At 44.6% G+C, this 27,949-nt stretch overlaps 1 protein-coding gene across 2 annotated transcripts; it reads left to right on the forward strand.

Moving 5' to 3' along the window:
- Positions 1–580: 580 nt before the first annotated feature.
- Positions 581–27,267, forward strand: QSOX2 (quiescin sulfhydryl oxidase 2). 2 transcript variants are annotated; one of them, XM_033137555.1, is made up of 12 exons: positions 581–949; positions 8,329–8,429; positions 9,238–9,286; positions 10,528–10,633; positions 11,874–11,964; positions 13,090–13,235; positions 14,531–14,665; positions 15,900–16,029; positions 19,516–19,638; positions 21,071–21,221; positions 24,555–24,743; positions 26,527–27,267. In XM_033137555.1, exons 1-12 carry the CDS (start codon positions 655–657, stop codon positions 27,009–27,011), a joined length of 2,001 nt encoding a protein of 666 aa, XP_032993446.1. In that variant the 5' UTR covers positions 581–654; the 3' UTR covers positions 27,012–27,267. The 2 variants fall into 2 exon arrangements, with proteins under 2 accessions (XP_032993446.1, XP_032993445.1); XM_033137554.1 differs by having other exon boundaries at positions 582–949; positions 10,525–10,633.
- Positions 27,268–27,949: the final 682 nt, after the last annotated feature.

Consider the following 27,949-nt stretch of genomic DNA (forward strand, 5'->3'; position numbering starts at 1 on the left):
GAATTTAAAACATTCTAAGCCTTAATTAAATTCGAACGCTTACTTAACACAGTAACTTAGGGTGCCTATCACCCACAAACTCATAACAATACATGTGTGCTTGTGTATGTACTGTATACGAGTATGCATTGTTTGTATTTCGGTATCAGCTGGTAGAGTACTTCCGATTCACCAGAAATAATGAACCTATTTCTGTTGAGGATGGAGATACTTATTTTTGGTCATTTTTTTTTTTTTTAAAAAAGGCTGTTGCGGATCATGAGGTCCCTGCGGACCCGACAAACGCTTCGACGTTTCGCGGTAGCGGCGAAGGGGGACGGCCCTCACCACTCCCTACCACGCCCCCTCGTCCGCTGATTGGGCAACTGGAACGCGGACACGTGGCCGCGCCCCTTGGTCCTGACCCGGCGGGGATGGCCCGTTGCTAAGGGAGGCCTAGCAGCCGGGCTCCCTCCTTCTCTTTCACACACATCCAAACAGAGAAGGCCATTGAGATACGGGGAGGAGATGCCACGCCCCCTCTCCAGTCCTCGCCTTCTGAGTGGATAAAGGTGACCCGGGCGGGTAGCCGCGCCCCTTCGGTCCTCACCGGACCTGTTTCCAAGGCCGGCTGTCCGTTGCTAAGGGCGGCCTAGCAGCCAGGCTCACCCGGTCATGGAGGCTGGCGGCGGCGGCGGCGGCTACGGGCGCCGGCGATGGGGGTGGTGGCAGGAGGTGCTGCCGCTATGGCGTGTGCTGTTGGCGTCGTCGATGATGATTGCTGTGGTTCCCGTCAGAGCGCGGCTGTACCAGGCGGGCGCGGACCCGGTGTGGGTGCTAGAGGCCGCCACAGTGCGGAAGGTTCTGCGGGGCTCGCCCTCGGCCTGGCTCGTGCAGTTCTACTCCTCGGCCTGCGGACACTGCGTCGCGTTCGCGCCCACTTGGAAGGCGCTGGCCGGGGACGTCCGCGGTGAGCGAGCTAAGAGGACCGGGGCCCCTAATAGATTGGGACGCGCCCCTCCCCTTCCCCTTTACTCTCTCTGCCTTATTTATTATGCATTTATCTTTCCCCCATTAGCTTCATGGCTGAGTGGAGGGAGGGGTGTGCATTTGAACCCTGGTGTCCCACAGATCCTATTTTGGCACTCTTAACCAGAACGCGACCACTGGCGACCACTGGACCCTTTAGAGAAGCAGGTTATGCTGTGAGGTGGTGGAGGAGGAGAGTGGCTGGTCCAGGGGCCACTCCAGTGAGCATCATTGTTGGTGGAAGAGGAGAAGGATGTTTGGGAGGGAAGTGTTTGAGCCTTTTTATCCTCACAGCATTCCTATGAGGTAGGCCAGAGTGAGAAGAGTGCATAGGCCGGTGAGCTTCATGGCTTGGGGTGGGATTCAAACCTGGCACTTCCTTCCCCAAGTTGGTGCTTGGTAGAGTCCAGAACATCTTGGAGGGGCCTGCAGGTTGTGGAAGGCTGGTCAGATGGCTACAGCTGACAACAAACCGGCCTTTTATTTTACTTATTGCTACCTATCAAATGTTTATATAGAGAGATATTCAGATCTAGATATATAGATAACAGAGCAGTGTGCAGCTGTTTATGGTCTGAAGGGATGCAAGGCAGCTTTCTTTGCAGAGTGCTTGTTTCTCCAGGGCTACAACTGAATGCATTTGGCATATTAATTGGATGATGTAACATCAGGGTTTATTGCTGCAGGTTCTAAATGGCTGACAGAGAGGCCACCATAGCTGACTTGTTTGTGAATCTTAGATCCATTTCTCGGACTGAGATGACGCCAGTGATGACGGCCTCTGTCCAAATTGAGAAGACATTGCCAGTGAACTGGAGGAGGACAGTGTATAGCTTCAACAATTGTAGTCTTCTCTTGTCCTGTATGAGACCTGGTGGGGAGCCATTCTACACCCCACAGCCCTTCTCATTTCTCAGCTTCCTGATGGCTCTACCATGAGAAATTCTCCTCCAGCTCCTGGTTCAGGGTGTGAGAAAGAAAGCAGTGAAGTTATCCACCTTCCCCTGGGGCTTCCCAGCTGAGGGTGTTGTGATTACCACTTTTAAAAGCTTAACTGATTACCGGTACATACCCTGCCCAAACCAGCTCAGCAGACTTCTGTCATAAGAAAAACCTGCCGTCTTCACAGTGGCCAACAAGATGCTCCAGTGGAAAACTCATGAGCAGGAATTGAGCACAAGAACACACTCTGCTCCTGCAGTTTCCAACAACTGGTATTCAGAAGCATTGTTGATGGTGGAGGTGGAGCATAGCCCTCATGGCTAGTAACTACCGTATATTCTGGCATATAAGACTACTTTTTAATCCAGGAAAATCTTCTCAAAAGTCGGGGGTCATCTTATACGCCGGGTGGAGAATCTGCAGTCAAGTATACCTCAAACTATATTTTAACTGGAAAAGTTGGGGGTCGTCTTATACGCCCAGTCGTCTTATACGCCGGAAAATACGGTACAGAGGTTGCAGTTCTCTAAATTCTGCATAGTATGTCATTATGCAGAAAGCAAAACTGTCTGCTGAGAGAGTTGTCTGGACCAAGAAATATCAGACATTTAAAGCATACAGTGGTACCTCGGGTTACATACGCTTCGGGTTACATAGGCTTCAGGTTACATACTCGGCTCACCCAGAAATAACGCTTCAGGGTAAGAACAGAAATTGTGCTCTGACGGCGCAGCGGCAGCGGGAGGCCCCATTAGCTAAAGTGGTGCTTCAGGTTAAGAACAGTTTCAGGTTAAGAACAAACCTCTGGAACGAATTAAGTACGTAACCAGAGGTACCACTGTATGGCCAAAGAATCCTGAGAATTGTAGTTTATTAAAGGCACTGGGGATTGTAGCTCTGGGAAGGATAAACTGTGGTTCCCAGAATTCTTTGTGGGAAGCTATGTGGTTTACATGTACGGTGTGTATACAGTCCAAATTTAGTTTAAAACATGAGAACACAAGAAGAGCCCATGACTTTCGGCATGCCAGGTAGGCAGTAAGGATGTAAAACTGAAGGCCACTCCAGGGTGATTTTGTATTGCTTTGCCCTGTTTAAAGGTTCTCCAGGGTGGCTGTGTGCAGATGCTGGAATATGCAGAGATTGTTTATCACCTGCATTGCAGGAGGTTGGACTAGATGACCATCAAGGTCCCTTCAAACTGTGGTTCTATGGATGGACTCTTTTTGCTGTGATTATCTTCTGGGGGGAAAACATTAAAGCAGGTGGGTGAGTTTTGAGAGGTCTTTTCAGGATACAATTTGGTGAGACACAGGAGACAAACTTACCGGTAGTCATTCTTTTAAGGAACTGTGGCATCTGGATAATAAAGGAATGAAGTTGCTTCTTTGAACATTAGTATAGAAGTAGATTCATTTCAAGCTAATCCTGCATGTAAAGGTACATCTGGACATCTCCAGAGATGTGCTCTGGATAAGATTGCAGTTTCACTGATTTATATATTTTTGAAAAAAAATTAGGAGAAAAACTGGGATCTTGATAGAAAATCGGAGTCCTCCCACAGAGGAGTTCCCTGATGCTTTAGCAGGCATCATATCAGTATTGCAATACAGAAGTAATATGAGGCAGTGAAAAACATAATCTATCCTGTGTGCTGTTTATAAAATCTTAACAAGAGCTTCCTCTTTCCTATATTTTTTGATTGGTTAGCAAATAATAATAATAACAATAAATTCTTTACTGTGTGGACCAAAAGAGCTTCTCCAGTAAACAATAGGGGTTCCAGATAGTTAAATCTTGAAGTTGTTTGTATTTGTTTGTCTTGGGAGACAATGGAAGAGTGAGGTCAAGCTGTTGGAAAGTTGCAGTGCCTGCTGTGGTTGTAGAGACCATTGCTTTTGTGCTTTCAAATTTTTGTTGTTGGTAACCTCAAGAGTTCAAAACTTGGTCTTTGCAGCATGAAAGTATATCAAATTCTCTGTGTGCACATCATGGTAACAGAACCTACATATCTCCCAAGGGTAGTTGTCAAGAAATTTATAATTTTCTCAAAATATAGTTTGCTGGCTATCACTGTCCTAGGATTGAGAGAGCCTTGCCAGGTATGCTGGTAGCTTTGAGATCGGATTACTATTACAGTATGTACCGGTACTTTACCTGGAGCTGCCCTTGAAGCTGACTCAGAAGCTGTGGCTTGCTGTCAAAGTGACCTGCCATGACCACACGGTGCCAATCCTGAAAGGGTGACGCAGGCTGTCAATGTGTTACCGAGCACACTTCAGGTTACTTGTATTGGTTTACAAAGCTATGCAATTTGAGGCCTGGATACCTGAGAGACCTATTCCCATACACACCTGGGTTTTTTGTTTTGGCTATTTCAACTCTGAGGATTGTGGTATGCTCATAAATGGGAGGTCCTTCTTGGTGATCGGGCCCCTGCTTTGACACTCCCCCTCTGAGACACTACTGGCTAAGAGGCATTTGAGGTTTGGGGGTCAATTGAATTTCAGACTTTTCTTGGGGTGTAGGGCTAAGGTTATTCATACTGTTAAAGCTTGTTTGTAATTCACCTGCCTCATTTTTGCATATATGGTCTCTAAACTCTGCACAACTTGCTTCTGAGTAGGTCTCCTAGGATTGTGCCATAAGCAAACAATTGGTTGGATATGTGACATAGCATTGTTTTTGCTCTGTGACAAATAAATCATGTTAAGCCATCTTAGGTTCGCTTGATTTTTATTAGAACATAAGAGCATAGGAAGAGCCTGCTGGATCACACCAGTCCAGAATCACAGTGGCCAAGCAATTAATTGCCTGTGGGAAGGCAGCAAACAAGATTTGAGCACAAAAGCACACTCTCTTCTTGTGACTTCCAGCAACTGGTATTCAGAAGCATTACTTTTGCCAACTGTGGAGGCAGAGCATAGCCATCATGGCTAGTAGCCATTGCTGTCCCTCTGCTCCATGAATTTTCCCAGTCCTCTTTTAAAGCCATTCAAGTTGGTGGTCAGTGCCTCCTTTGGGAGCAAGTTTTATAGATAACTATGGGCTCTGTGGGTTAAATCACAGAGCCTAGGGCTTGTCGATCAGAAGGTTGGTGGTTCGAATCCCAGCGACAGGGTGAGCTCCCGTTGCTTGGTCCCTGCTCCTGCCATCCCAGCAGTTTGAAAGCACGTCATAGTGCAAGTAGATAAATAGGTACCACTCCGGCGGGAAGGTAAACGGCGTTTCCGTGTGCTGCTCTGGTTCGCCAGAAGCGGCTTAGTCATGCTGGCCACAGATGAGCGCCGCAACCCCAGAGTCAGGGGTCCCTTTACCTTTACCTATGTGCCAGTTAGGGTTAGGTTATGTGGATTTTCAACTGTGGAGCTTATTTCAGAGTACACATGCCTAGGATTCTGCCTTAAGCAAACAGCTGGCTGGCCACATTGCTCCATGACAAACGAATCACATTAATCCATCTCCCAACTTTAGCATTTAGGTTTGCTGGATTTTTGTTGATATGTTTGCTGTTGTAACATAGCTTGTGCTGACTAACAGAAGTTAGATGCCAGTCCATCAGAGATGCTATAGTTGTGATTCCTGCATTGTAGGAGGTGGGCTAGATGATCCTTGGGGTTCTGTCCAACTCTTCTGTGATCTAAATCTCTAGCCTGCAACATAACTATGAGCCTGTGAAAAGGCTGGGAGGGTGAACTGAAGCATGGCTGCCTTCTTCCACCCCCTCCCTTTGTTGAAGGCTGAGCAACCCATCTCCCAGCTGCTGCACTTAACCAAGTATTTGTTTGGAGATGGGCTGGCATTGTTGGGAGGTGAGCCATTTGCATTGGTTTTGTGATGCCCCTGGCTCATTTTCTGCTTGAGGCCTGAGGAGACAGGTGGGGAAGGGGAGTGCAGTGCTGAATCATGAATGAGGCAGATCACCCCAAGCCAAACTTTCTGTGTTTGTGTTTCCTGGGACAAATGTGGCTTGGTGCCTATTGTGTGGCTGCCTGAACGCTCCCCCATCTGCTCTGGGATGTTGGTAGCTAGCCTGGTGTCTGCTCAGCTGTCAGTGTGGCAGCTTTTCCAAAGGAAAATAAGTCAAGGGAAGGAGGCATTTCTTCAGCAAGTTTCATGGACTCATAGAATTTTAAAGTTGGAAGAGACCCCAAAGGATAATCTAGCCCAACTCCCTGCAATGCAGAAATCACAAGCATCTCTGACAAATGGCCATCCAGCTTCTGCTTTAAAACCTATAACGAAGGAGAGTCCTTCCCCTGGGCTGATGAGGCTTCCATATTTTCACTTGTCCCTTTTCTGAGGAAAGCAAGAGATAAAAACATAAGAAGAGCCTGCTGGATCATGCCAATGGCCCATCTAGTCCAGCATCCTCTTCTCTTAGCGGCTGAACTATTGCCTGTGGGAAACTATTGCCTGTGGGCAAGCAGGATGTGAACACACAAGTCCTCTCCCCTCCTGTGGATTCTAGCATTTACTATTCAGAAGCCTCCATAGGGGCAGTGTAGCCATAGCATAGCCATCACATCAGAAGTCCTCTCTTCTCAAGCCATCTAGGTTGGTTTTCAACACTGCCACCTGCACTGTCTCCCTGTACAATTTAACTAAGAAGAACTTCCTTTTTTCTGTTCTCTTCCAACATTCAGCTTCACTGGATGCCCACACATTTCTAGTGGTATGAGAGAGGGAGAAAAACTTTTCTCTATCCACTTTCTCCAGGCCATGCATAATTTTATAAACGGGTGTTTTCCTTTTCCTTTTTTTTTTTTTTAAATCTAGCTTTCTCTAGGAAAAACTTCCATAAACCCCAAGCATCCAAAGACTTGCAGTGTGTGTGTGTGTGTGTGTGTGTGTGTGTGTTTTGTGTTTGTCAAAGTGACTTTGTGGGTGGCAGCTCCCTCTCTTTGGTTTATGGGTGACCCCTGAAGGGGCTGCAGTGAGGAGATGCAGTCCTCAGGCCCGAAAAGGTCTTATTGTGTCGGGTAGGGAGGATTAGGCCCATCCCAACACTATATGGAAAAAAGTTTTACAGAATACTTTACCCTTTTCCCACTCCCTGAAAACCTACCCATCTCATTACGTAGTAAGAACAGAATGATTGGTTCATAATGTTAGGAACACACATTTTCACCAAACTCGAAAGGGCAACTTCCCTAGAAGATCCTTGGATTTTTGATGGTGTCTAAACTAAGAAAGAAAAATTCAGGTTCTTTTTTAGTCTAAAGTTCTTTAAAATTTCAATTTATAATGTATATAAAACAGACAGAACAATTATAACAAGGGAAAATTAAAGGATGAAAAACAAACAACTAGAAAATAGGCATGTAGAATAAGTACAGTTGCATATAGGTTAAAGTAATAAAGTCCCAATAAAGAATAATAGAATCAGAAGGGATCCCAATGGTCATCTGATCCAACTCCCTGCACTGCAGGAATATTAACATGATCTAATTCTAGATTTGCCAGGCTTGGGACAAGGGTTGCCTTGTTTGGGTGGGCTCAAATGCATGCATACAACCAGAGGCCTCTGGACCTCAAAGTGAAATCTTCTAATTGGCTATAATGCTTTGTAATTTTTCATTGATTTGCACACCCCTGATATTTGGCCAGATTTCACCCCTCACCAGGTGGTGATACAGTGGTTGGGGTTTTCACAAGTTAGACCTCGGTTCAGTTCTCTGCTCAAGCCATGAAGCTTTGCTAGGTGATTTCTGGTCAGGAACTCTCAGCTTGACCTACCTTGCAGGATCATTATTGATGGCAAAGGGATAATAAAACCAGACCAATTAGGTTTTCATTGCCAGATTTTACACCAGTTAGAGAAATCTGGATTTTATAACTGCTGGAATTGGCAGGGTTTAGAGTGGTGGACACCTCTGCCCGTTCTTCCCGAGACCATCTAATTCCTCCTGTGCAGATTATCATGTCATAACTTGTCTGCTGGGACAATATTAAGTCTGTTGAGCTTTGCTTCTGGTTCACCTTGAAACCCAGGAGCACCTCCAGCAGCTTTTTTTCCTTCATCCTACCATTTGTGACTTGCCATTTGCTGCACTGGCAGAGAAGGGTATTAACTGTGCCATGTGTGATGTGTGCAACTTGAGAATTTGAGGGGATTTTGACTCAATGAGTCTTGTAGCCTTTGCCTTCTCCAGTGGGAGAGATTAAGCCGATTGCTTGGAGTGCCATAAAATGTTACTGTCACATTGGCTTATTTTAGAATTGTAAAGTTGGAAGAGAACCCTAGGATCATATATTCCAACCCATAGGTAAACTGTCCCCAAGTGGTTATGCGTTTCATTCAAGGGTCTTTAGGGGAAATGGAGTGCAGTTGCTTCCTGGAAATGCAGGAATAAGTGTTTGCTTGTTTCCTTTCAGAGTGGGAACCTGCCATCAGAATTGGGGTGCTGGACTGCGGGGATGAGGCGAACTACGAGACCTGCAAAGACTATGGGGTTCAGTACTATCCCACTTTTAGGGTAAGTGACTCCAGGAACACACATGTCCAGAAACATTTCTGCTTATTCCACTCAGTTAAACAGACTGGGATGTTTGTGAGTTCTCTCCCCCACCTTTTGAATCCTGTTGTACAAGCTGTGGTAACAGTTTGATCCTCAAGCCAGTCATTAGGGCTCCCCAGGTGAACATAAGAAAGTAAGGAGAGCCTTGCTGGATCAGGCCATTAACCCATCTAATCCGGCATCCTGTTCTCAGAAGTTGCCCAACCAGGAAAAAGGGCTCGGCAAGCCATGAGGGAGGGGGAGATTTGCAAGAGGATCTTTTTTGGGGGGGGGGCAAATGAGTGTGCAAAGACCCATCCTCTCATTTGCCAGGCTTACCTAACCAGCTTCAACATGCAAAAATTCCCAAGGCAGTTCATTTGCATTTGGATGTCTTGAGGAATGATGATTGGGAGTGATTCTCCTGCAAGTTACAATCTTAAAAGGCTTCAAGGTTACTTTTTTTTAAGACTTGGTGTCTAATGAGCTGAGCTGCTCTAGCAGTACTTGACATGATTGCAATCAAATTATCCAGGGGATGGAGTGATTCTTCTATGAAGAAATTTTGCAGTGTTTGGGACTTGGCCTCTGAATACCATTTGCTGGAAAACATAGGAATGGGGAGAGTGCTCTTGTGTAGGCTTTCCATAAGCAACTGTTCAGCCACAGGATGGTGGACTAAATGGGCCATTGGCCTGATCCAGCAGGATCTTCTTACAGTCTTATGTTTATTATGAGCAGTGATGGTGGCTATTCTAATAAAACCTTCCTCTCTTTTCTGTTCCAGTATTTCAGGGCTTTTGCCAAAGACTTCATGACAGGAGAAAACCACCATGGTAAGACCAATTTTCTAGAAAATGTGCTTTATTTACTCAAAGCAGCAACACTGAGGACTCCTGTATCAAAAGACTAAAGAATACTGAAGTTGGCTTAAGAGAAAACTCAATTTAAGCCCATAACATTTAAAACACATGCTCAAGCAGTAATCATCAAAGCCTGATAAGTAAAAGATGGTTATTATGATTTCATCAAATTTATTTACTACTTGATTGTAAAAAAAACTCCTCAGATTGGTTGGTAAAAAGATAAAACAAAAATATCAATAAAAAGTACAATACATTAAAACATACAGAAGTTAAAATACTGAAACAGATTAAAATCCACATCAACTTTTTGAACTTCTGGACAGCTTTGTCTAAATGAGAATGTTTTGAGCAGGTGTTGAAAAGTGTACAGTAAAGGCGCCTTCTTTATATCAATAGGCAGGGAGTTCCAAAGTGCAGGTGCTGCCACACTATATGATCAAGATCTTACAAATAAATAATGGTTGTTATGTGGCACATATAGTAGCACCAGTTCCACTGATCAAAATGGTTGAGTGGGCACATGTGGAGTAAAAGGTGATCTTATAGGTTAATGTGATCTCATAGGTCAGAGGTTTTCAACCTTTTTGAGTCCATGGCTCCCTTGACCAGCTACATTCTTTCTATGGCAACCCTGTGGGGGTCAGGAGCCAAGTTATGTCACCCGTTGCTGGCAGCCTCTTACCCTTTCTTGAACACCCTCCCTTGTGGACTGACTGGGCCCCCTTGCCCAGTTGCTTGCTCACTCTGAGGCCGCCTCAGCTGCTGGCAACCATCACCCCCTGACCAGCCCCAGAGGCACCATTTGCCTGCTGAGGTTGTAGCCAGGGCTGCTGCAATAAACAGCCGTGCAAGCCTTTGGGAGGCAGAGACGTGAGAGGGCATCAGAGGGAGAGGGAAGGAAAGAGGGACAGAGGCCACCGGTTGAAAACCACTGTCATAGGTTAATGTTGAAATAGGGTTTCCTGTGTTGGACTCTTGACAGGGTCTTCTTTCTGCTCAGAGACACCAGGTGGCATTGAGTGATTCAGGCACCTAAGTGTTCCAGAATTCTGTGTGCCTCCTGTACCAGATCAGAGGAAAGTTGTGAATGGATCCATTCTGCTTGTCAGCAGGGGGAAGAACAAAGTATGATAGGAATCTGCACAGAGGTGTCTTGTTGCATTGCAGGGGGTTGGACTAGATCACCCTTGGTTGTTCTCTCTCCTTAGCAGGCTCTGATCGGGAACTTCAGACAGTTCGTCAGACCATGATTGACTTCCTGCAGAATCACTCCCGGGACACGAAACCTCCTGCTTGTCCCCCTTTGGAGCCAATCATGTGAGTACTTTGCATTCAGTATAATAAGTTGTATAGACAGGGACAGCCTACACTCTGGTAACTTCTAGATTAGACTATTGCAATGTGTAGTAGGTGGGGCTGCCTCTGAAGATAGTTTAAAAACTTCAGCTGAGGCAGAATTTGGCAGCAAGGTTGCTCACTGGGGCAAGATGCTCTGAGCATATAACACCAATTCTGGCTTGACTACACTGGCTGCCAATTAGTTTCTGGGCCTGATTCAAAGTGCTGGTTTTCACCTACAAACATAAGAAGAGCCTGCTGGATCAGGCCAGTGGCCCATCTGGTCCTGTATCCTGTTATCAGAGTGGCTAAACAGCTGCTTGTAGGAAGCCAGCAAGCAGGATTTGAGCATAAGAGCCTCTCCCCTCCTGTGGTTGCCAGCAACTAGTATTCAGAAGCATTGCTGCCTCCAACTGTGGAGGCAGAGCATTGACCTAGTGGCTAGTAGCCATCAGTAGCTGCCTCCTCCATAAAGTCTTATGTGACTCGGGACCCCAGAACCTCAAGGACAGCCTCTCTGAATGAACTGACCCAGACCCTGCAATCATCACTTGAGGCCCATTTTTGTGTCCCCCCACCATGGGAGGAGGGCAGGAGGAGAACAGGGTCTTTTCAGTGGAGTCTTCCATTTTGTGAAATGCTCTCACCTGGTACAATCATCACATATCTTTAGGTGCCAGGCGAAAACAGGAGACTTTCTTTTACTCCTGGGAAGCAAACAAATTTGCCAAACTGTTTGCTAACTGTTCATATCAAAGCTCCCGGAATCCTTTCTACTGTTGATTAATCACACTGCTACATGCAGTACATGGTTGTATCACTCCACAATTGATTTGGACTCCAATGGACTTGGCAGTGGGGCAGAGTGAAGGAGAAATTAATGTTACTTATTATCTTTATTTATTCCTGCATTGCAGGGGGTTGGACTAAATGACCTTTGGGTCCCTATCAACTCTGCAATTCTAGGATTCTATTTAATCCCACCTCTTTCCCTGATGGACTGAATGAGGCCTCCAGCCAAAATAGAAAACCTAAAAACATAGAAAAGAAATAAACGTGTGTGTGTGTGTGTGTGTGTGTGAATAAGGGAGAGAGAGAGAGAGAATGAGAAAGAGAGAGAATGATCTGTTAAAGCATACTGGTAATTACAAGAAAGATGATCCTGCACTGGTGAAACAGTTAAATTCCCTGTCAAATGACTGTTGTCTCTTTTTTTAAGGCCAGAAGAAATGCTTTCTCTCTTCAATAAAGGCTTTCAGCATTACACTGCTGTCATCTTTGAAAGCGCAGACTCGTATGTTGGGCGAGAGGTAATGTAATCTTTACCTAATCAGGCCAGTGGCTGATCTAGGCCAGCATCCTGTCCTCAAAATGACCAACAAGCTGCCTGTGGGAAACCAGTGTGTGGAACACAAGCACAAGAGCACACACCCTGTGGTTTCCAGCAACTGGTATTCAGAAGTATTACTGCCTCCAACTGTGGAGGTAAAGCACAGCCATTGTGACTGGTAGCCATTAATAGCCCTCTCCTCCATGAATTTGTCTAATCCGCTTTTAAGGCTATCGAAGTTGGTGGCCATTACTGTCTCAACTCCGGTGGGAGGGAGTTCCATGGTTTGAGTATGCATTGCTTAATTCATTAAGGGGTGCAGCAGGCAGACATGCTGTTGTGTGTGTCCAATGTTGGAAAAAGCTTTTGTGGGGTTTGAAATGCCTCAGTGAGTTAAGGAAAGCTTATTGACTGCAAGGAAGGTCACTGGCCACTGGACTATGAGTGTGCGTCTTTGGACTGGAGCCCTTTCTGCAAGCTGGGTGTTTATGACATTATATCTGGCCTTATTACTGGGACCTGAGACTTAACCTTCCATTTCTGGTCCTCATTAATGCAGAATCGCATTAGAAAACGTGACGATAAAAGGTTTTGAGGCAGTAGGAAGTGGAAAGAAGCTGGGATTTGTGTTTGGGTTTATGTCCCTATATTAAGACATTTTGTTCCAAGAACTGGCCAAGGAATTGAGGTCACCCTTTGCCTATGGGGGGGTTAGGTTAGCCGCTCAAGGCTATAATCCTGTGCATCATTGCAGATAAATCCTGTTGAGCAGAGTGGGATATACTTGAGAGTAAACATAGAATCCTAGAATTGTAGAGTTGGAAGGGAACCCAGGGTCATCCAGTCCAACCCCCTGCAGTGCAGGAATCCCAGCTAATGATTTTGCATAATCATAGTATTGTAGAGTTGGAAGAGACCCTAGGGTCATCTAGTCCAAACCACTGCAATGCAGAAATATGTGTGGGTTCTTCATCCTGGTCTCCCTCTGGCGAGTGAACCATAGCTTGTCTATATCTTTTGGGTATGCTTTGGCTTTCTTTGCAGTGAGAAAGGTCAACTTGCAGCAGCATGCATATAACCTGTGTGTGTTTCTACCCACACCCAGGTGATCTTGGACCTGAGTCAGTATGAAAACATTGTGGTAAAACGAGTGCTGGATTCCAACACGGCTTTTCTCAAGAAGCTCAGCATTACCTCTGTCCCTTCGTCTTACCTGATCTATCCCAATGGATCCCATGGATTAATCAATGTGTAAGTGTGAGCAGGGGTGAGTTGTGATGTGGTGAATTTCAGTAGGGACAAATGTGAGGTTCTGCGCTTGGGCAGGAATAACCTGATGCACAAATATAAGATGGGTTGCCAGCAGTACATGTGAAAAGGATCCAGGGGTCTTAGTAGACTGCAAAGTTCACATCACACTAGTCAACAGTGTGATTCAGCAGGAAAAAAAAGCTAATGCTATTCTAGTATTGGCAGAAGTATTGTGTCCAAATCAAGCAAAGTGATAGTACTGCTCTCCTCCGCCTAGGTCAGACCACACCTGGAGTACTGTGTCCAGTTGATGATCAAGGGCCTGGCAACCAAGCCTAATGAGGAACAGTTGAGGGAGCCGTGTATATTTAGCTTGGAGAAGAGGAGATAGGATAGCCATCTTCAAATATTTAAAGAGCTGTTACATGTAAGACAAAGCAAGCTTGTTTTCTGCTACTTCAGAGGGGAAAACCCAAACCAATGGATTCAAATGACAAGAAAGGAGATTAACACTAAGTGTTTGAAAGAACTTTTGGAGGGTAAGAGCAACATGTTTTATTTGGGGCTGCCTCTGAAGATGGTTTGAAACATCAGCTAGTGCAGAATTTGCTAGCCTGGTTGCTCACTAGGGCAAGGCAGTTTGAGCATCTAACACCAATCTTGACCTGACTGCACTGGCTGCTAATTGGTTTCCAGGCCCAATTGAAAGTGCTGGTTTTGACCTATAAAGACTTAAATGACTCAGGACCATAATACCTCAAGTGCTGCCTCTCCCCATATGAACTAACCCAGACCCTGCAGTCACCATCTGAGGCCCTTCTTCACTTCACAAGAGTTCCTGAGGTTGGCAACATGATAATGGGCCTTTTCTGTGGTGGCTTCCTGTTTGTGGGATGCTGTTCCCAGGGAGGCTCGCCTGGTGCCTTCATTACATATCTTTAGCTGCCAGGCAAAAGCATTTTTATTCTCCCTGGCCTTTTAAACTGTTTGTGGGGTTGGTGGGTAATTGTTTTTTTGTAACTATGTTTTGTGTTTTTGTACCATGAACTGCCCTGTGATCTTCAGGTTGAGAGCAATATATACATTTAAAAAATGATAATAATAAAATATGCATCATGCATTAATTTGTGTGTAGTGAGATATTTTCTCAGAGGCAATATTTTCCCCTGTAACCTTCAGAGGAGAATTTCTGTTGAGCCCAGTGAAGCTTCTGTCTTCTGTCGATGCACTGTTGTTCCTCTCTGCCTGTTGAGCTTCAGCTGTTCTTAACTTTTGCACTGTCCTTCCATACACAGTTTGAAGCCGCTTCGGTCTTTCTTTTCTTCCTATTTAAAGTCACTCCCTGGCATCGGAAGAAAACCTCCACCAACACCCATCAGGCAAAACCAAGAAGAAAACCAGGACATCAAAGAATGGAAAGACTTTGACAAGTAAGTGGTGCTGCTGGGCTCCCTCTTTCATGGCAAACAGCTAAGGGCTGTGTACAGCTCACCTCTGCTCAGAGTAGACCCCCTGAAATGAAAAGGCCTGAGATATGGACATCTGTCAAATATGCTTTAGTTGGATGTCCATGAGTTCTATTGTTATGAGAGAGGGTGTAAAACCTTTCTCTATCCACCATGTCAAGCATAATTTTTAAAACTCATGTCACCTCTTACTTGCCTTTTCTCTAAACTAAAAAGTCCCAAACGCTGCAACTTTTCCTCATAGGAGAGTCAATCCATCCCCTTGATAATTTTGGTTGCCCTTTTCTGAACCATTTACAACTCTACAATACTGTAACCTTTTTGAGACCATCAGAACTATCTACAGTGTTGCAAATGTGGTCACACCAAAGTTTTGTATAATTAAACTTTTTTTGGGGGGGGAAGGAAGGCTTGCTGTTAACATGCTTTGTTTATTGCAAGGAAGGAGGTAGTGTCAGTATTTGCACTGAGATGCAGCATACAATTTAAGAAGGATATTAACAAGCTGATGTGTGCAGAGCTGGGCTGGATTATTACTTTCAAATACTGGCTGAAAATTCTCTTTAACACAGAGTCAGAAAGCCTACTAACTCTTTTATTAAAGGACAAACATAATTTTACTTGGTTTTCTGACATTAGCCTTAAACTTAGGCAAATAGGCCTCATGGAGGATTCCCTTTTGTTGTCTGAGGAATCTCACATTCTTATGCTTATCAAGCAGAGGCTGCCAGATAACAAATTCCAAAAATTACATCCTTTACAGCCTCCTGTGTGTGTATTGTATTGTATTGACAAGCTGGAACGCATGCAGAGGAGGGTGACCAAGATGATCAAGGGTCTGGAAACCAAGCCTTATGTGCAATTGTTTAGGGAGCTGGCTTTGTTTAGCATATAGGAGAGGTGACTGAGAAGAGATTTGATTGCCCTCTTTAAATCCCTAATGTGCTGTCACATGGAAGAGAATTTCTGCTGCTCCAGAGGGGAAGACCCCCACTTCTGAGGCAAGGAATGAATCTAGCACATATTGGTTACTTCTGGGAAGATACAGCAACCTCAGAGCACAGACTGCTAAGGATAAACCCTCTTTTTGACGTGTTGGTGATGTCAGTTCTCCAGTTCTTTTGCTTTCTTCCTGGCAAACCAACTCATCTGCCCCTTTGAAAATTCCCATTCTCCATGTGTGTTGCCTGTTTTCCAGATCCAGGTTGTACATGGCTGACCTTGAGTCTGGATTGCATTACTTGCTCAGGATCGAGCTCGCCACTCATAAGACTCTGGAAGGAGCCAAGCTGAAGACCTTCAAGGATGTTGTTTCGCTGTTTGCCAAGGTAAACGTTTCTGTTTTTTTTTATTGCATTTGGTAAGAGCACCATAAATCTGGCCCCATGGAGGACTCTGCATCAGCCGAAGTAAACATCCAATAAAGTAAACTTTGATGTGTTTATGTGGAGGGGAAGAATTAATAGCCACCAACCCTGCAGCCCATCGCAAAGGTCAAATTAAAACCAAGGCTGCTTGTTGCTGCCTTTCAAAAGCAGCAAATCAAAAAAGTTGTGGAAAATGGCTTCTTTATAAAGCAGATTACAGGATTATATGAAAGCCATCTTCAAATATCTATAGGGCTGTCACATGGAAGATGGAGCAACAGGCAGGTGCGAGCCAGCAGTAAATCACACTGTGCATGTTGTAGTTAACTCTTTATTAGAAAGAACAGGATCTGCACAGACTTGGCAAAATTTCAGGCCTAATGAGCACAGGAATTTATACCTCTAGGTGTTGCTCCATGAATTAGTTGCTGAGACTTAAGGTTCCTGCCTCCCCACAGCCACCTATGTCTCCTCTCCAGAATTTTTTCAAAGCAATAGATGACTGTTCCTGTGTGCCTGTCTTTGCTCCTCCTGCTTCATGCCTCTTCTGGTTCTGAGAGACTGGGGGTAGGGAGCTTGTCACAGCAGCAGGGGGAGACACCCATGACTCTTCAGCAGCCTGACTACTCTCTGCCTCTTAGCCTCTTTCCTACCACCCTCCTGTTTCAACTTCTGCCTCTGTTTCTGGACTTCTCTCTGCCACAGACTCTCCCTGCTCACTAAGCCCTGTCACCTCTTCAGCTTCTGACACCTTCTCTTCCTAGTCTCCCTCTGACCACTCATGGTTTTCCCACCACCACTCCCCAGGCTCCAGTGGCTCCTCCTACCATTCTTCTGTGTCCAACCAGTCCATGACATCAAGCTTTATTTCTCCTGCTCTGGAAGTTAGGACCTGAACCAACAGATTCAAATTGCAAGAAAGGAGATTCCAATCAATATTAGGAAGAACTTTCTGATAGTGAGAGCTGTTTGATAATGGTTTGAACTCCCTCAGGAGATGGTGGTCTCTCCTTCCTTGGAGGTTTTTAAGCAGAGGTTGAATGACCATTTGTTAGGGGTGCTTTAGTTGTGATTCCTGCATTGCAGGGGGTTGGACTACATGATCCTTGGGATCCCTTCCAACTCTACAGTTCTATGAAAAATCCAGACAGGCGTTTTCTGAAATTAAGAGTACATGTCTTTCTCTCCGAACAGAGCAATGGGAATTGCAGCCTGCATTCTGTTGATGTGACCTGGGCTTTATCCTCCCCTATCCCTAAGATTTTAACTCCATTTTGTTGAGCCTAAATATCTCAGTGTGAAAACAGCTGGGCTGATGCCAGATTACTGGGTGTCTTATACTGTACTTGCTTTTTCTAAAGAATAGCACTCAGAGCATCACTAAGTCGCTGGGATCTTGTGTTCAGGGTTCGGATTTTGATTATTGCAGGATTAGCTCCTTGGCTGCTAATGCTGCTTGCAGCAACTCTGCTTCCTAAGACCTGAGCTCCTTTCTGCTCCCTCTGAGAAGCCTTCTGAGTGCTCTTTGAGATTTGTGTGGGGAATCTGGTGTGAATTTTGCTGCCTGAAAGCTGCCTCTCCTTATTTCACATGCAGTAAGGAGGATCAAACTGATTTTTTTGCCTTCTCTCTTTCTCTTTGTTGTTGCTGTAAAGTTTCATTTTATAATATATATATAAAACAGAGAACAATTATAACAACAGATGAAAATGAGAAGATGGAAAGCAAAGCTATAAAACAGTTCATTGAATGAGTTCAGTTGCACAGGGGTTAAAGTAGCAAAGTTGCAGCAAAGAATAATATAATTGGAAAGGATCCCAGGGGTCATCTAGTCTAACAACCTGCAGTGCAGGAAGATCATTATCAAGTCCAGTCCCAGATTTTCCAGGCTTATGATGAGGGTAGTCTTGAATATATATATATATAACACATAATTTATTTCAGTGAGAAATAGAACCTCCAGACACTTTAAAATAATTTGGCATTCCTTTATGACATATGTATATATGTCATAAAGGAATGCCAAGTCATTTTTAAAGTGTCTGGAGGTTCTACTTCTCATTGAAATCTCCAATTATGTATTATTTTCTCTATTATTGCTCTGTTCTAGAGAGAGTGGTACCAAGTGTCAAATGTAAGATTCAGGGCTGTTTCCCACTGAGTACCAGTGACTATTCAAGCTGCCAAGATAAATTCTTTTGACAATATATCTACATTAGTATCCTCAAAAAGATTCAGTCTCATTAATTTTGGATCAAGCTGATCCAGAAACCCCTGAGTGGTAAACAAGTGGGTTGCTCCACTTTTTCTTAACCTGCCAGGAGCCCCTGCTGCATCCATGATTGTGCACCAGGTTTTGTGGAAATCCTGAGGTCAGACAGCACTTCCTCTTCCTGTTGAACTTTTGGCACTTAGTGAAGACTTATTTATTCTAGCAGACTTTTTAAGCTGTATTCTGATTTTATAGTTTTAACCTATTTTTAGCCTTACCGTATTGGGTTTCTTAGATTGATTACTGCAATGCAGTGTATATGGGGCTTCCCTTGTGCTTGATCCAGAGGCTGCAGTCAGTGCAGAATGCTGCAGCATGATTGCTGACAGGAGTGAGGACTTGTCAGCATATAACACCCCTGCTCAGAGATCTGCACTGGCTGCCCATTTGCTACCGGGTCAAGTTGAAGGGGTTGCCATTAGTATACAAAGCCCTTAACCTCTTGGGACCAGTTTACCTTTGAGATCATCTTGCCCCACATAGGGCTGCTTGACTGCTTCAGTTGGCAGAGCTGGCACTGTTACATAATACCTGTTCTGCTTTTGTAAGAACTCGATCATTTAGTGTGGCAGCAGCTATGCTTTGTCACTCACTCCCTGCCTATTGATCTCAAGCAGGTGTCTTTACTGTATTCTTTTAAGCAGCTGCTAAAAATATTCTTGTTTAGACAAGCCTACCAAGATGCTTAGAATGTGTGGATTTTAATCTGTTTGTATGTTTTAAACTATTGATTTTCTTGGTTTATCTTTATCTGCTTCAGGATAGGGTGTTTTTTTGCACTCAAGTGGTGTATAAATTTTAGGAAATAAATAAGATAAATACTTTTCTAAGAAAGAAAGAAAGAAAGAAAGAAAGAAAGAAAGAAAGAAAGAAAGAAAGAAAGACACTGGTCATCACTGCATCTTGAGGCACCAAGTTCCATAAATTATTATTCATTACTTGAAGGAGCAGCTTCTTCTTTTGTCTCTCCTGCATCTGCCTTCTAGTGCAGAAAGTAAGCAGGACTGCTTTTTTGCCGCTTTTTGCAATGCATGGATCATGTTCGCACTGCCTTCCATCACCACTTCCTCCAATTCTGTTTAATCTTCATAGTGGAAGGAGCAAAGATGGTGGACAGTGTCCGTCGGTGAGAATAAAGCTCTAAGATGTGGTTAAACTTCTCATCTTTCATGCAGCTGTTTCCTGGCCAGCAGCCTGTGATGAAGCTGTTGGAAACCTTGCAAGTGTGGCTTCTCAGCCTCCCACTGGACAAAATCCCGTACGATGCCATCCTTGATCTGCTCAACAACAAGATGCGGGTAAGCCCCAACTAGCTCTTGGCATAAATGGCTTCTATTGCAAATGTGGGATGGAGTTGTTTGATCCAATACACTGCTGCCTGACAACTTCACTTCACAAAGAGCATTTTCAACAACCCTTGTAAGCTGCGTGTCCCATAATGCCTGGCAGTTGGATCATAGAATTCTAGAGTTGGAAGAGTCATGTAGGGTCATGTAGTCATTCCCTCCGAAGCAGCAGAAAACTAGCTTGCTCCATTTCCCATGTGACAGCCTGTCAGGCATTTGAAGCTGGCTGCGATCTCAACTGTCTGTCCCCTCTAGGTTAAATATACCCACCTCCCTCAACTTTTCCTTTGTAAGGCTTGGTTTCCAGACTAGCTCTTGATCCTCCTCCTCACCCTCCTCTGTATACGCTCTAGCTTGTTAATAGCATTCAGTCAGACCAAGGCCCCTCTAGGCCAGCATCCTGTGCTCAGTGTGGTCGTCCAGGTACCACTTTGAAAGTCCTAAAGTTGGACCATGAGCACAGTCCACCCACTTCCGATTCCAACAATCTGGTATAGAGAGGTGTAACCACCTCCCAGTACCTGATATTTTTATTTATTTTGGTTAGAAAATTTGTAGTTCACTGTTTATGGAAAGAAAACCTCAAAGCAATTTGCCCTGGTGATTGTACATGTCCATCATGGTCTCCTGGCAGAATCATCTACAGGTCTTGTCACTGTTGCTGATATCGGTGTTGGTGTTGGTGGTGTTTTGAGCCTTTCAAAGAGATGCTGAAATGACAGTCAGTTACAATAATCCCAGCTTGTCCAGGTATTTATGAACATAATAAGGCCTGCTGGATCAGGCCAGTGGCCAATCTAGCTCTGCTTCCTGTTTTCATAGTGGCCCAACAGTTGCCCGTGGGATACCAGGATTTGAGCACAAGAGCAGTCTCTCCTCCTGCAACTGGGATTCTGAAGCATTGCTGCCTCTGATTGTGGAGGGCAGCGCATAACCATCCTGGCTAGTAGCCATTGATAACTCTCCCCTCCATGAATTTGTTGAATCCTGTTTTAAAAGCATCCAAGTTGGTGGCCCTCAGTGCTTCACATGGGAAGGAATTCCACAGTCAAACAAGATTTTGTTTTATCTGTTCTGAATCTTCCAGCATTCAGCTTCATTGGATGTCCATGAGTTCTAGTGTTATGAGAGGTAGAAAAACTTTCATGTTGCCTCTTAACAAACCTTTTCTCTAGATTAAGATGTCCCAAACAATGCAACCTTTCCTCCTTGGGAAAATGTTCTATCCCCTTTATCATTTTGGTTTGCCTTTTCCAAACTTTTTCAAAATCTGTAATCCCATTTTTTAGTTAAGGCAATCAGAACTGCATACTGTCTTCCAAAGATTTATATAATGTCATGATGATACTGGTAGTTTTATTTAACACATACTGGCTTTTTCTAGATCTCTGGGCTGTTCCTGCCCAGCCGCATCCAGTGGGTTGGGTGCCAGGGCAGCCGGGCAGAGCTGCGGGGATACCCTTGCTCCTTCTGGAAGCTCTTTCATATGCTGACTGTCCAGGCTGCTGTCCGGCCACAGGTCCTGCTCAACACAGGTAGGAGATGGCTGGTCCCTCTGAGAGTCTAAGGCAGCTCTCTAGGGATGCTTTGCACTACCACTCTCATCAGCCTCAGCATCATTGCTGGCTGGGGCTGATGGGCACTGTAGTCCAAAGCCTCTCTGGAAGGCACCAGTTAGAGGAAGGCTGGTTTTAGGAGTGGGGGAGTGGGTCTGGCATCCTTTGGGCATGCACTGCAATTAGAAGCAGTCAGCTCAAGTGCAACAGAAAGTGTTGGGGTTCTGGGGAAAGCACTGGCCTCCCTGCCTCTTGCAACCATGCACTGAAAGCTGGATCACTTGTTTGCACAGGAGCAAAGTAAGGGAGCTGCCTAAGTGCTGTCTTTGTGTGATGAACATGTTTGCAAAAACATTTGGCTCAGTCGCAGAAAAGGCTGCATCATAAAAAGATGAGGAGTGTATGACAGGCTAGAGCTGCAATTCAGCATCATAAAACCGTAGAATTGTAGAGATGGAAGGGACCTCAAGGGCCATCTAGTTCAACCCCCCCCCCCAAAGCAGGAATCTTAACGAAAGCATCCATGGCAGATGGCCATCCAACGTCTGTTTAAAAACTCGCAATGAAGAAGAATCCTCCACCTTCCAAGAGAGACCATTCCACTGTCAAACAGCTCTTACTGTCAGAAAGTGCTACTAGAAAGAATTTTCGATTTTGTTTTGACTACTGTCAGAAAGTTCCTCTTGATTTTTTAGTCAGGATCTCCTTTCTTGCCATTTGAATGTGCTGGTTTGGGTCCTCCCCTGCAGAGCAGCAGCAAAGAAGCTTGCTCCATATTTGTGTGACATCCTTTAGATATTTGAAGATGGCTATCATATATCCTTTAAGTCTCCTGTCCTCCAAGCTAAGCATCCCCAGCTCCCTTCACTGTTCCTCATACGTCCTTGCTTCCACACATTCCAGCTTCTCCATATCTTAAATTGTGGTGCCCTTAAGTGGACACAGGACTCCAGGTGGGGTCTGACCAAGGCAGAATACTACTATTACTTTCATTGATTGAGACACTACTGTTGATGCAGTGTAGAATAGCATTAGTTTTTTGTTTTTGTTTTTTGCTGCTGCATCACACTTTTGGCTCATGTCAGGACTGCTGAATCCTTCTCACATGCACTGCTGTCAAACCAGATGTCCCCCATGCTTTATTTGTGCATCTGGTTATTGTTGCCTAAGTGCAGAACCTGGCATTTGTCCCTATTGAAATTCCTTTGCCAACTCTTCCATTCCAGAGGAAGGTTGAAAGTTGAAGGACTGCATGTCTCTGTGTGTCTTCCACATACTTTGCTGTCCGTTGAAACCAGGCCACATTTTTTTTCTGCTTCTTACGGCAAAAGAATTGGGTCAGGCGGCCGGATTAGGTCTTGGGAGGTGTCCCCCCCCCATTGCTTGCTTTTAAATCCCATCTACTAAAAAGCCGGATTCTCCCCCTAATCCTGCCAGCCGCAGGTGGGCTTTGATGGGACTTGCCCACTTTAAAGATTAGGGTTACCCTGAATCGCAGCAGTTCGGGGGCGGGTGACGGCAGCTGTTTACACAAGATGCATCTCTCGCCTGGTCAAAGGAAGGAGCCTTTTTCGTGGAGTCTTTCTGTCTGTCTTAAACCCCTCAAGAGTGGTCCAGAGAAATGGTGATCCAAGCAATCCCCTTTGAATAATTCACTCATATTTATCCAGATGAGCAAGCCCTGTGCTTTGCTCCTTAAGATCTTTCTGCAAATCTTACTGCAAAATAGCTCTGTGGAAATATTTTGAACTCCCTCAGAAGACAGTGGACTCTCCTTCATTGGCAGTTTCGAAGCAGAGTTTGGCCACCTGTCGGGGATGCATTAGTTGTGATTCCCACCTTGCAGGGAAGTCCCTTTCAATTCTACAATTATTTGCTGCTATAATTCTGTATCCCTCCTTGTTCTATAATTCTATGCTCCACAGGGTAGGAACTGATCCAATGGATTTAAAATCATAGAATCATAGTATCGTAAAGTTGGAAAGGATGCTGAGGGTCATCTAGTCCAACCCCCTGCAATGCAGGAATCTCCACCAAAGCATCTCAGACAGGTCCTCTTATAGTTGGCCATCCAACCTCTGCTTAAAAACATCCAAAGGAGAGTTTATCATTTCTCAAAGGAGTCCATTCCAATGTCAAACAGGTCTTAATATTGGAAAGTTCTTCCTTGTTTAGTCAAGTTCTTGTAACTTGAATCCATTGGTTCTAGTCCTGCCCTTCAGAGCAGGAGAAATCAAGCTTGCTCCATTGTCCATATGACAGCCTTTTAGATAGTTGAAGATGGTTATCATATCTCCTCTCAGTCTCCTCTTTTCCAGGCTAAACATACCCACCTCCTTCAACTGTTCCTCTTAAGGCTTGGTTTCCAGACCCTTGATCATCTTGGTCGCCCTCCATTGCAAACGTTCAAGATTACCAATATCCTTCTTAAATTGTGTCACTCAGACCTGGACACAGGACTCCAGGTGGGGTCTGACCCAAGGCAGAATAGAGTGGTGCTATGACTTCCCTTGACCCGGATCCTATATTTCTGTTGATGCAGCCTAGAATAGCCTTAGCTTTTTTTTTTTTTGCTGCTGCATCACACTGTTGGCTCATACTAGGGCCCCTAGATCATTTTCACATGTCCTACTTGCAAGCTGGGTGTCCCCCATCTGATATTTGTGCAGCTCGTTCTTCCCACCTAAGTGCAGAACCTGACATTTGTCCCTTTTAAAATTTATTCTGTTACTTTGGACCCAGTTCTCCAAACACTTATGGTCATCTTGAATCCCAATTCTGTCTTCTATGGCATTAGCTAATGAGGAGAAATTAAAATAAAGGAGATTCTGACTCAACTTTAGGAGTAATTTTCTTATGGTAGGAGCCACTTGACAATGGAATAGACTCCTTCAGAAGGTGGAGGTCCTGGAGAAGCAGAGCAAGGTTACTAAAAGTAATAAAATTTTTTTTAAAAAAAGTGTGTATGTATGTGTGTGAGGCACCCCCCCCCAAAAAAAACCCTTCCCTTAATTGCCTAGCTTAAGGCATCTCTCAAATTTCACAACCAATTATTTAAAAATATTTGAAAATGCTAATGTAATATATATCTTGTGTTCCTTTTCGGATCTGTGGACTTTGTCTGATTATTGCCAACACATTCTACACATTTCCAAGTCCTCCTTCATGATGGATGACAAATCACCCTGTAGTCCCATTTCTATTGAGCTGCAGGTGAATCAGCCCAAATGCGATGGGGGATGTTGATGGGCACTGCTTGTTTTAGAGTTTGGTTTTGATTCAGCCTTGCTGGCCTCCCACTTCTCATTGCAGGTTTTGAAGGCAACCCCCAGGTGGTGCTGCAGGTCCTGAGGAAGTACATTCGGGATTTCTTTGGGTGCCGGGCGTGTTCTCAGCACTTTGAAAAGATGGCTGAGGAGTCACTGAAGGATGTGAATACCCTGGATGAGGCCGTGCTGTGGCTCTGGGAGAAGCACAACGTTGTGAACGCCCGTCTGGCAGGTGTGAAAGCAGGACTGGGCCAAGATGACCAGTCTCTCCTTGGGCTTTCAGAAAAGGGGAACCCAAATGATCAAGGGGATGGAGTAACTCCCCCATGAGGAAAGGTTGCAGTGTTTGGGTCTTTTAGTTTAGAGAAAAGACAAGTAAGAAGCAACATGATAAGAGTTTGTAATATTTCTCCCTCTCTCCTGATGCTAGAACTCATGGGCATCTGGTGTCAGAAGTCTTAGTAGAGAGAAAAGAAAGTACTTCTACAGAGCTTGCTCCCAAAAGAGGCAATGACAGCCATCCACCTGGATAGCTTTAAGAGAGGATTAGACAAATTCACCAGTCACAGTGGCTATACTCTGTCCACAGTAAGAGGCAGCAATGCCTCTGCAATCCCAGTTGTTGGAAACTGTGGGAGGGGAGAGGGTTTTTGCACTTGGTTCCAGCTTGCTGTCTTCCCACAGGCAACTGTTCAGCTCCTGTAAGAACAGGATGCTGCCCCAGATGGGCCATTGGCCGGATCCAGCAGGCTCTTATGTTCTATGTTCTTATACAGTATTAACATCTTTATTCATCCAATAATTCTAACTGACCCACAAAAGTAACCATGCCTGGTCTGTATACCATGCTTAAACCAGAATTTCCCAATTCAAGCTGTCACAGGAAGCTGTGGTCTAACAAACCATGGCAGTCTCTTCCTCCAAACTGAGAATGGAAGGAAGTGTCCTGGGAAACAGAATGGCAGACTGGAACCTTGAACAAGAGGTACTCCAAGCAGCACCATTGGACTGCAGGGCCCACTTGTGTGGACACCAAGTATTAAAGAGTGAAAGCCATAGCTCCAAAAGTGGAACTTTGATTAAAAACAACAACATAAAGACATAATTCCAGTTACAGGTGGGTAGCCATGTTGGTCTGCCATAGTCAAAACAAAATAAAAAATTCTTTCCAGTAGCACCTTAGAGACCAACTAAGTTTGTTCTTGGTATGAGCTTTCGTGTGCATGCACACTTCTTCAGATACGAAAAGCTCATACCAAGAACAAACTTAGTTGGTCTCTAAGGTGCTACTGGAAATAATTTTTTATTTTGTTTTGATAAAGACATAAGAAGAGCCTGCTAGTCCAGCATCTTATCCTCACAGTGGCCAACCTGTTGGCTCAGTGGGAAACCTGCAAGCAGGATCCAAGCACAAGAGCCCTCCCCATTTCTCCACTTGCTTCATAAGGGAGTCACTCCACCCCCTTGATTGTTTTCCATCTCCCTTTTAAAGTGAGCCCTCCAGAACTGTTTGCAGCCTTCCAAATGTCATTGCACCAAAGATTTGTATTAACAGTATTATTATATTCGCAGTTTGACATATGATTTGTAAAGCAAATTCACTTTTTTAATTCTTTGGTTTGTAATCCGTCCATCTGACATGAATACTTTAGTTGCAATTCCTGCATTGCAGGGGGTTGGGATAGATGGTCTTTGGGGTCCCTTCCAACTCTACAATTACAGTGGTACCTTGGGTTACAGACGCTTCAGGTTACAGACTCCGCTAACCCAGAAATAGTACCTCTGTTTAAGAACTTTGCTTCACGATGAGAACAGAAATTGTGCAGCGGCGGCAGCAGGAGACCTCATTAGCTAAAGTGGTACCTCAGGTTAAGAACAGTTTCAGGTTAAGAACGGACCTCCAGAATGAATTAAGTTCTTAACTCGGGGTACCACTGTATATGATTCTGTGATTCATGCAGGGCTCCTGAACTAATTTGCTCCAATTGGGGCCTTCTCTGCCCCTCTCTTGACAGGCGGCTTGAACGAAGACCCGAAATTCCCTAAACTCCAGTGGCCGACACCAGACATTTGCCCTCTTTGCCATGAAAAAAGAAATGGCCTGCACACCTGGAATGAAGCCCAAGTCCTTCAGTTCTTGAAGCGCCACTACAGCAGTGACAACATTCTCTACACCTACACTGAAGAGGGATCCAAGGAAGAGGCAGACGAAAACTCCCATAAGAAAGACATCAGAAGGAATGAAGAATGGATCCCTGATCTGGAACAACAGCTGGATCCCAAGTCTCACGTATTGCTACCCAAAAACCAAAACAAGCCTTTGACCAAGGAGGAAATGAAGCCAGCTGTCTCCTTCCTGGGGATAGGGTTCTCCAATGTTGACATGAGCCTCTGCATTGTCCTTTACATTGCATCCTCTTTCTTCCTGATGATCATGTACTTTATTTTCCGGATGAGGTCCAAGCGCCGGAAATTGTGGCATCCCCGTCCATACGTTTAGGCCAGAAGGAAGCCCCGGTTTCTCTCTTGGCCTGCAGCTTTAAGATTTTTGATCAGGGATTTTTTCTTATTCTCAAAAAGCAGTATTTCTTGTTCTGGGAAAGGACTTTCCCTCCTTCCAAGTGTTCATCTACTGCTCTTCCTGGAGCTCCCTGTTGTGGGACGCACTGGATTTGAAACATGTGCCTGTAACTGCCAAACACATACATCACACACAGACATTAAAGTGTTTCAGACATTAAAGTGTTTCCGCTGGTCTTGCACACCTTGCTTTCTTGAAGAAGTGTAGGGAGTTTGTTTTTTAAACAGGTTTCTGAAGGAAACGTAGATCCTCCTCTTCTATAGCAAATATTTCCTGAATACTCTGTTGTGAGGAGGCTTGCCAATCCATCTTGTACCAGGCCTGTTGGAAACATGGATTACTCTGGAATGATGGGGCAGCCAGGGGGCAGCAGCTTGAGAAAGTACTATAAATAATAATAGTAAATAATAGTAAATAATAGTAAATAATAGTAAATAATAATAATAATAATAATAATAATAATAATAATAAAATAATATTTATATCCCAAATTTTTCCCAGACTGGGATTCTAGGCGACTTCCACAAATGAAAACAACACGGATGAAATGTGAAAAGCCAAAAAACATCTAAAAGATATTATATAAAAGATAATTCTGTTTTGCTGATTACAGCCTCTGGGAGTTTGTGACCAAGTCTTGTAAACGGGGACACCTGTGGGGGGATTGGAGGAGAGTGAAGAGTGTGAGCTTGTTTCTTTTGCATTAAGGCTGGTTGCTTGTCTGAGCTGTCTGGAAGCTTGATTGTGAGTTTGTGGGTGTGGCTGTGTGCTCTCCTAGAGCACATGGTCTGAGGGGCTGTGGCCACTGCTGAGAAGACGACAGGCTGAAGGAGGCAGTAAGTTGGAAGAGGAGTTAG

The sequence above is a fragment of the Lacerta agilis genome, chromosome Z, assembly GCF_009819535.1.
Source record: "Lacerta agilis isolate rLacAgi1 chromosome Z, rLacAgi1.pri, whole genome shotgun sequence".
Classification (NCBI taxonomy): Eukaryota; Metazoa; Chordata; class Lepidosauria; order Squamata; family Lacertidae; genus Lacerta; species Lacerta agilis.

What these genes read in the sequence shown, in the direction of transcription:
- QSOX2 (XM_033137554.1), top strand. Translation starts at nt 655, where the DNA reads ATGGAGGCTGGCGGCGGCGGCGGCGGCTACGGGCGCCGGCGATGGGGG. An exon ending in ACTCGTATGTTGGGCGAGAG is followed by an intron (nt 11,965 to 13,089) that starts GTAATGTAATCT and finishes ACCCACACCCAG; the next exon opens with GTGATCTTGGACCTGAGTCA. An exon ending in ACAGGTCCTGCTCAACACAG is followed by an intron (nt 21,222 to 24,554) that starts GTAGGAGATGGC and finishes TTCTCATTGCAG; the next exon opens with GTTTTGAAGGCAACCCCCAG.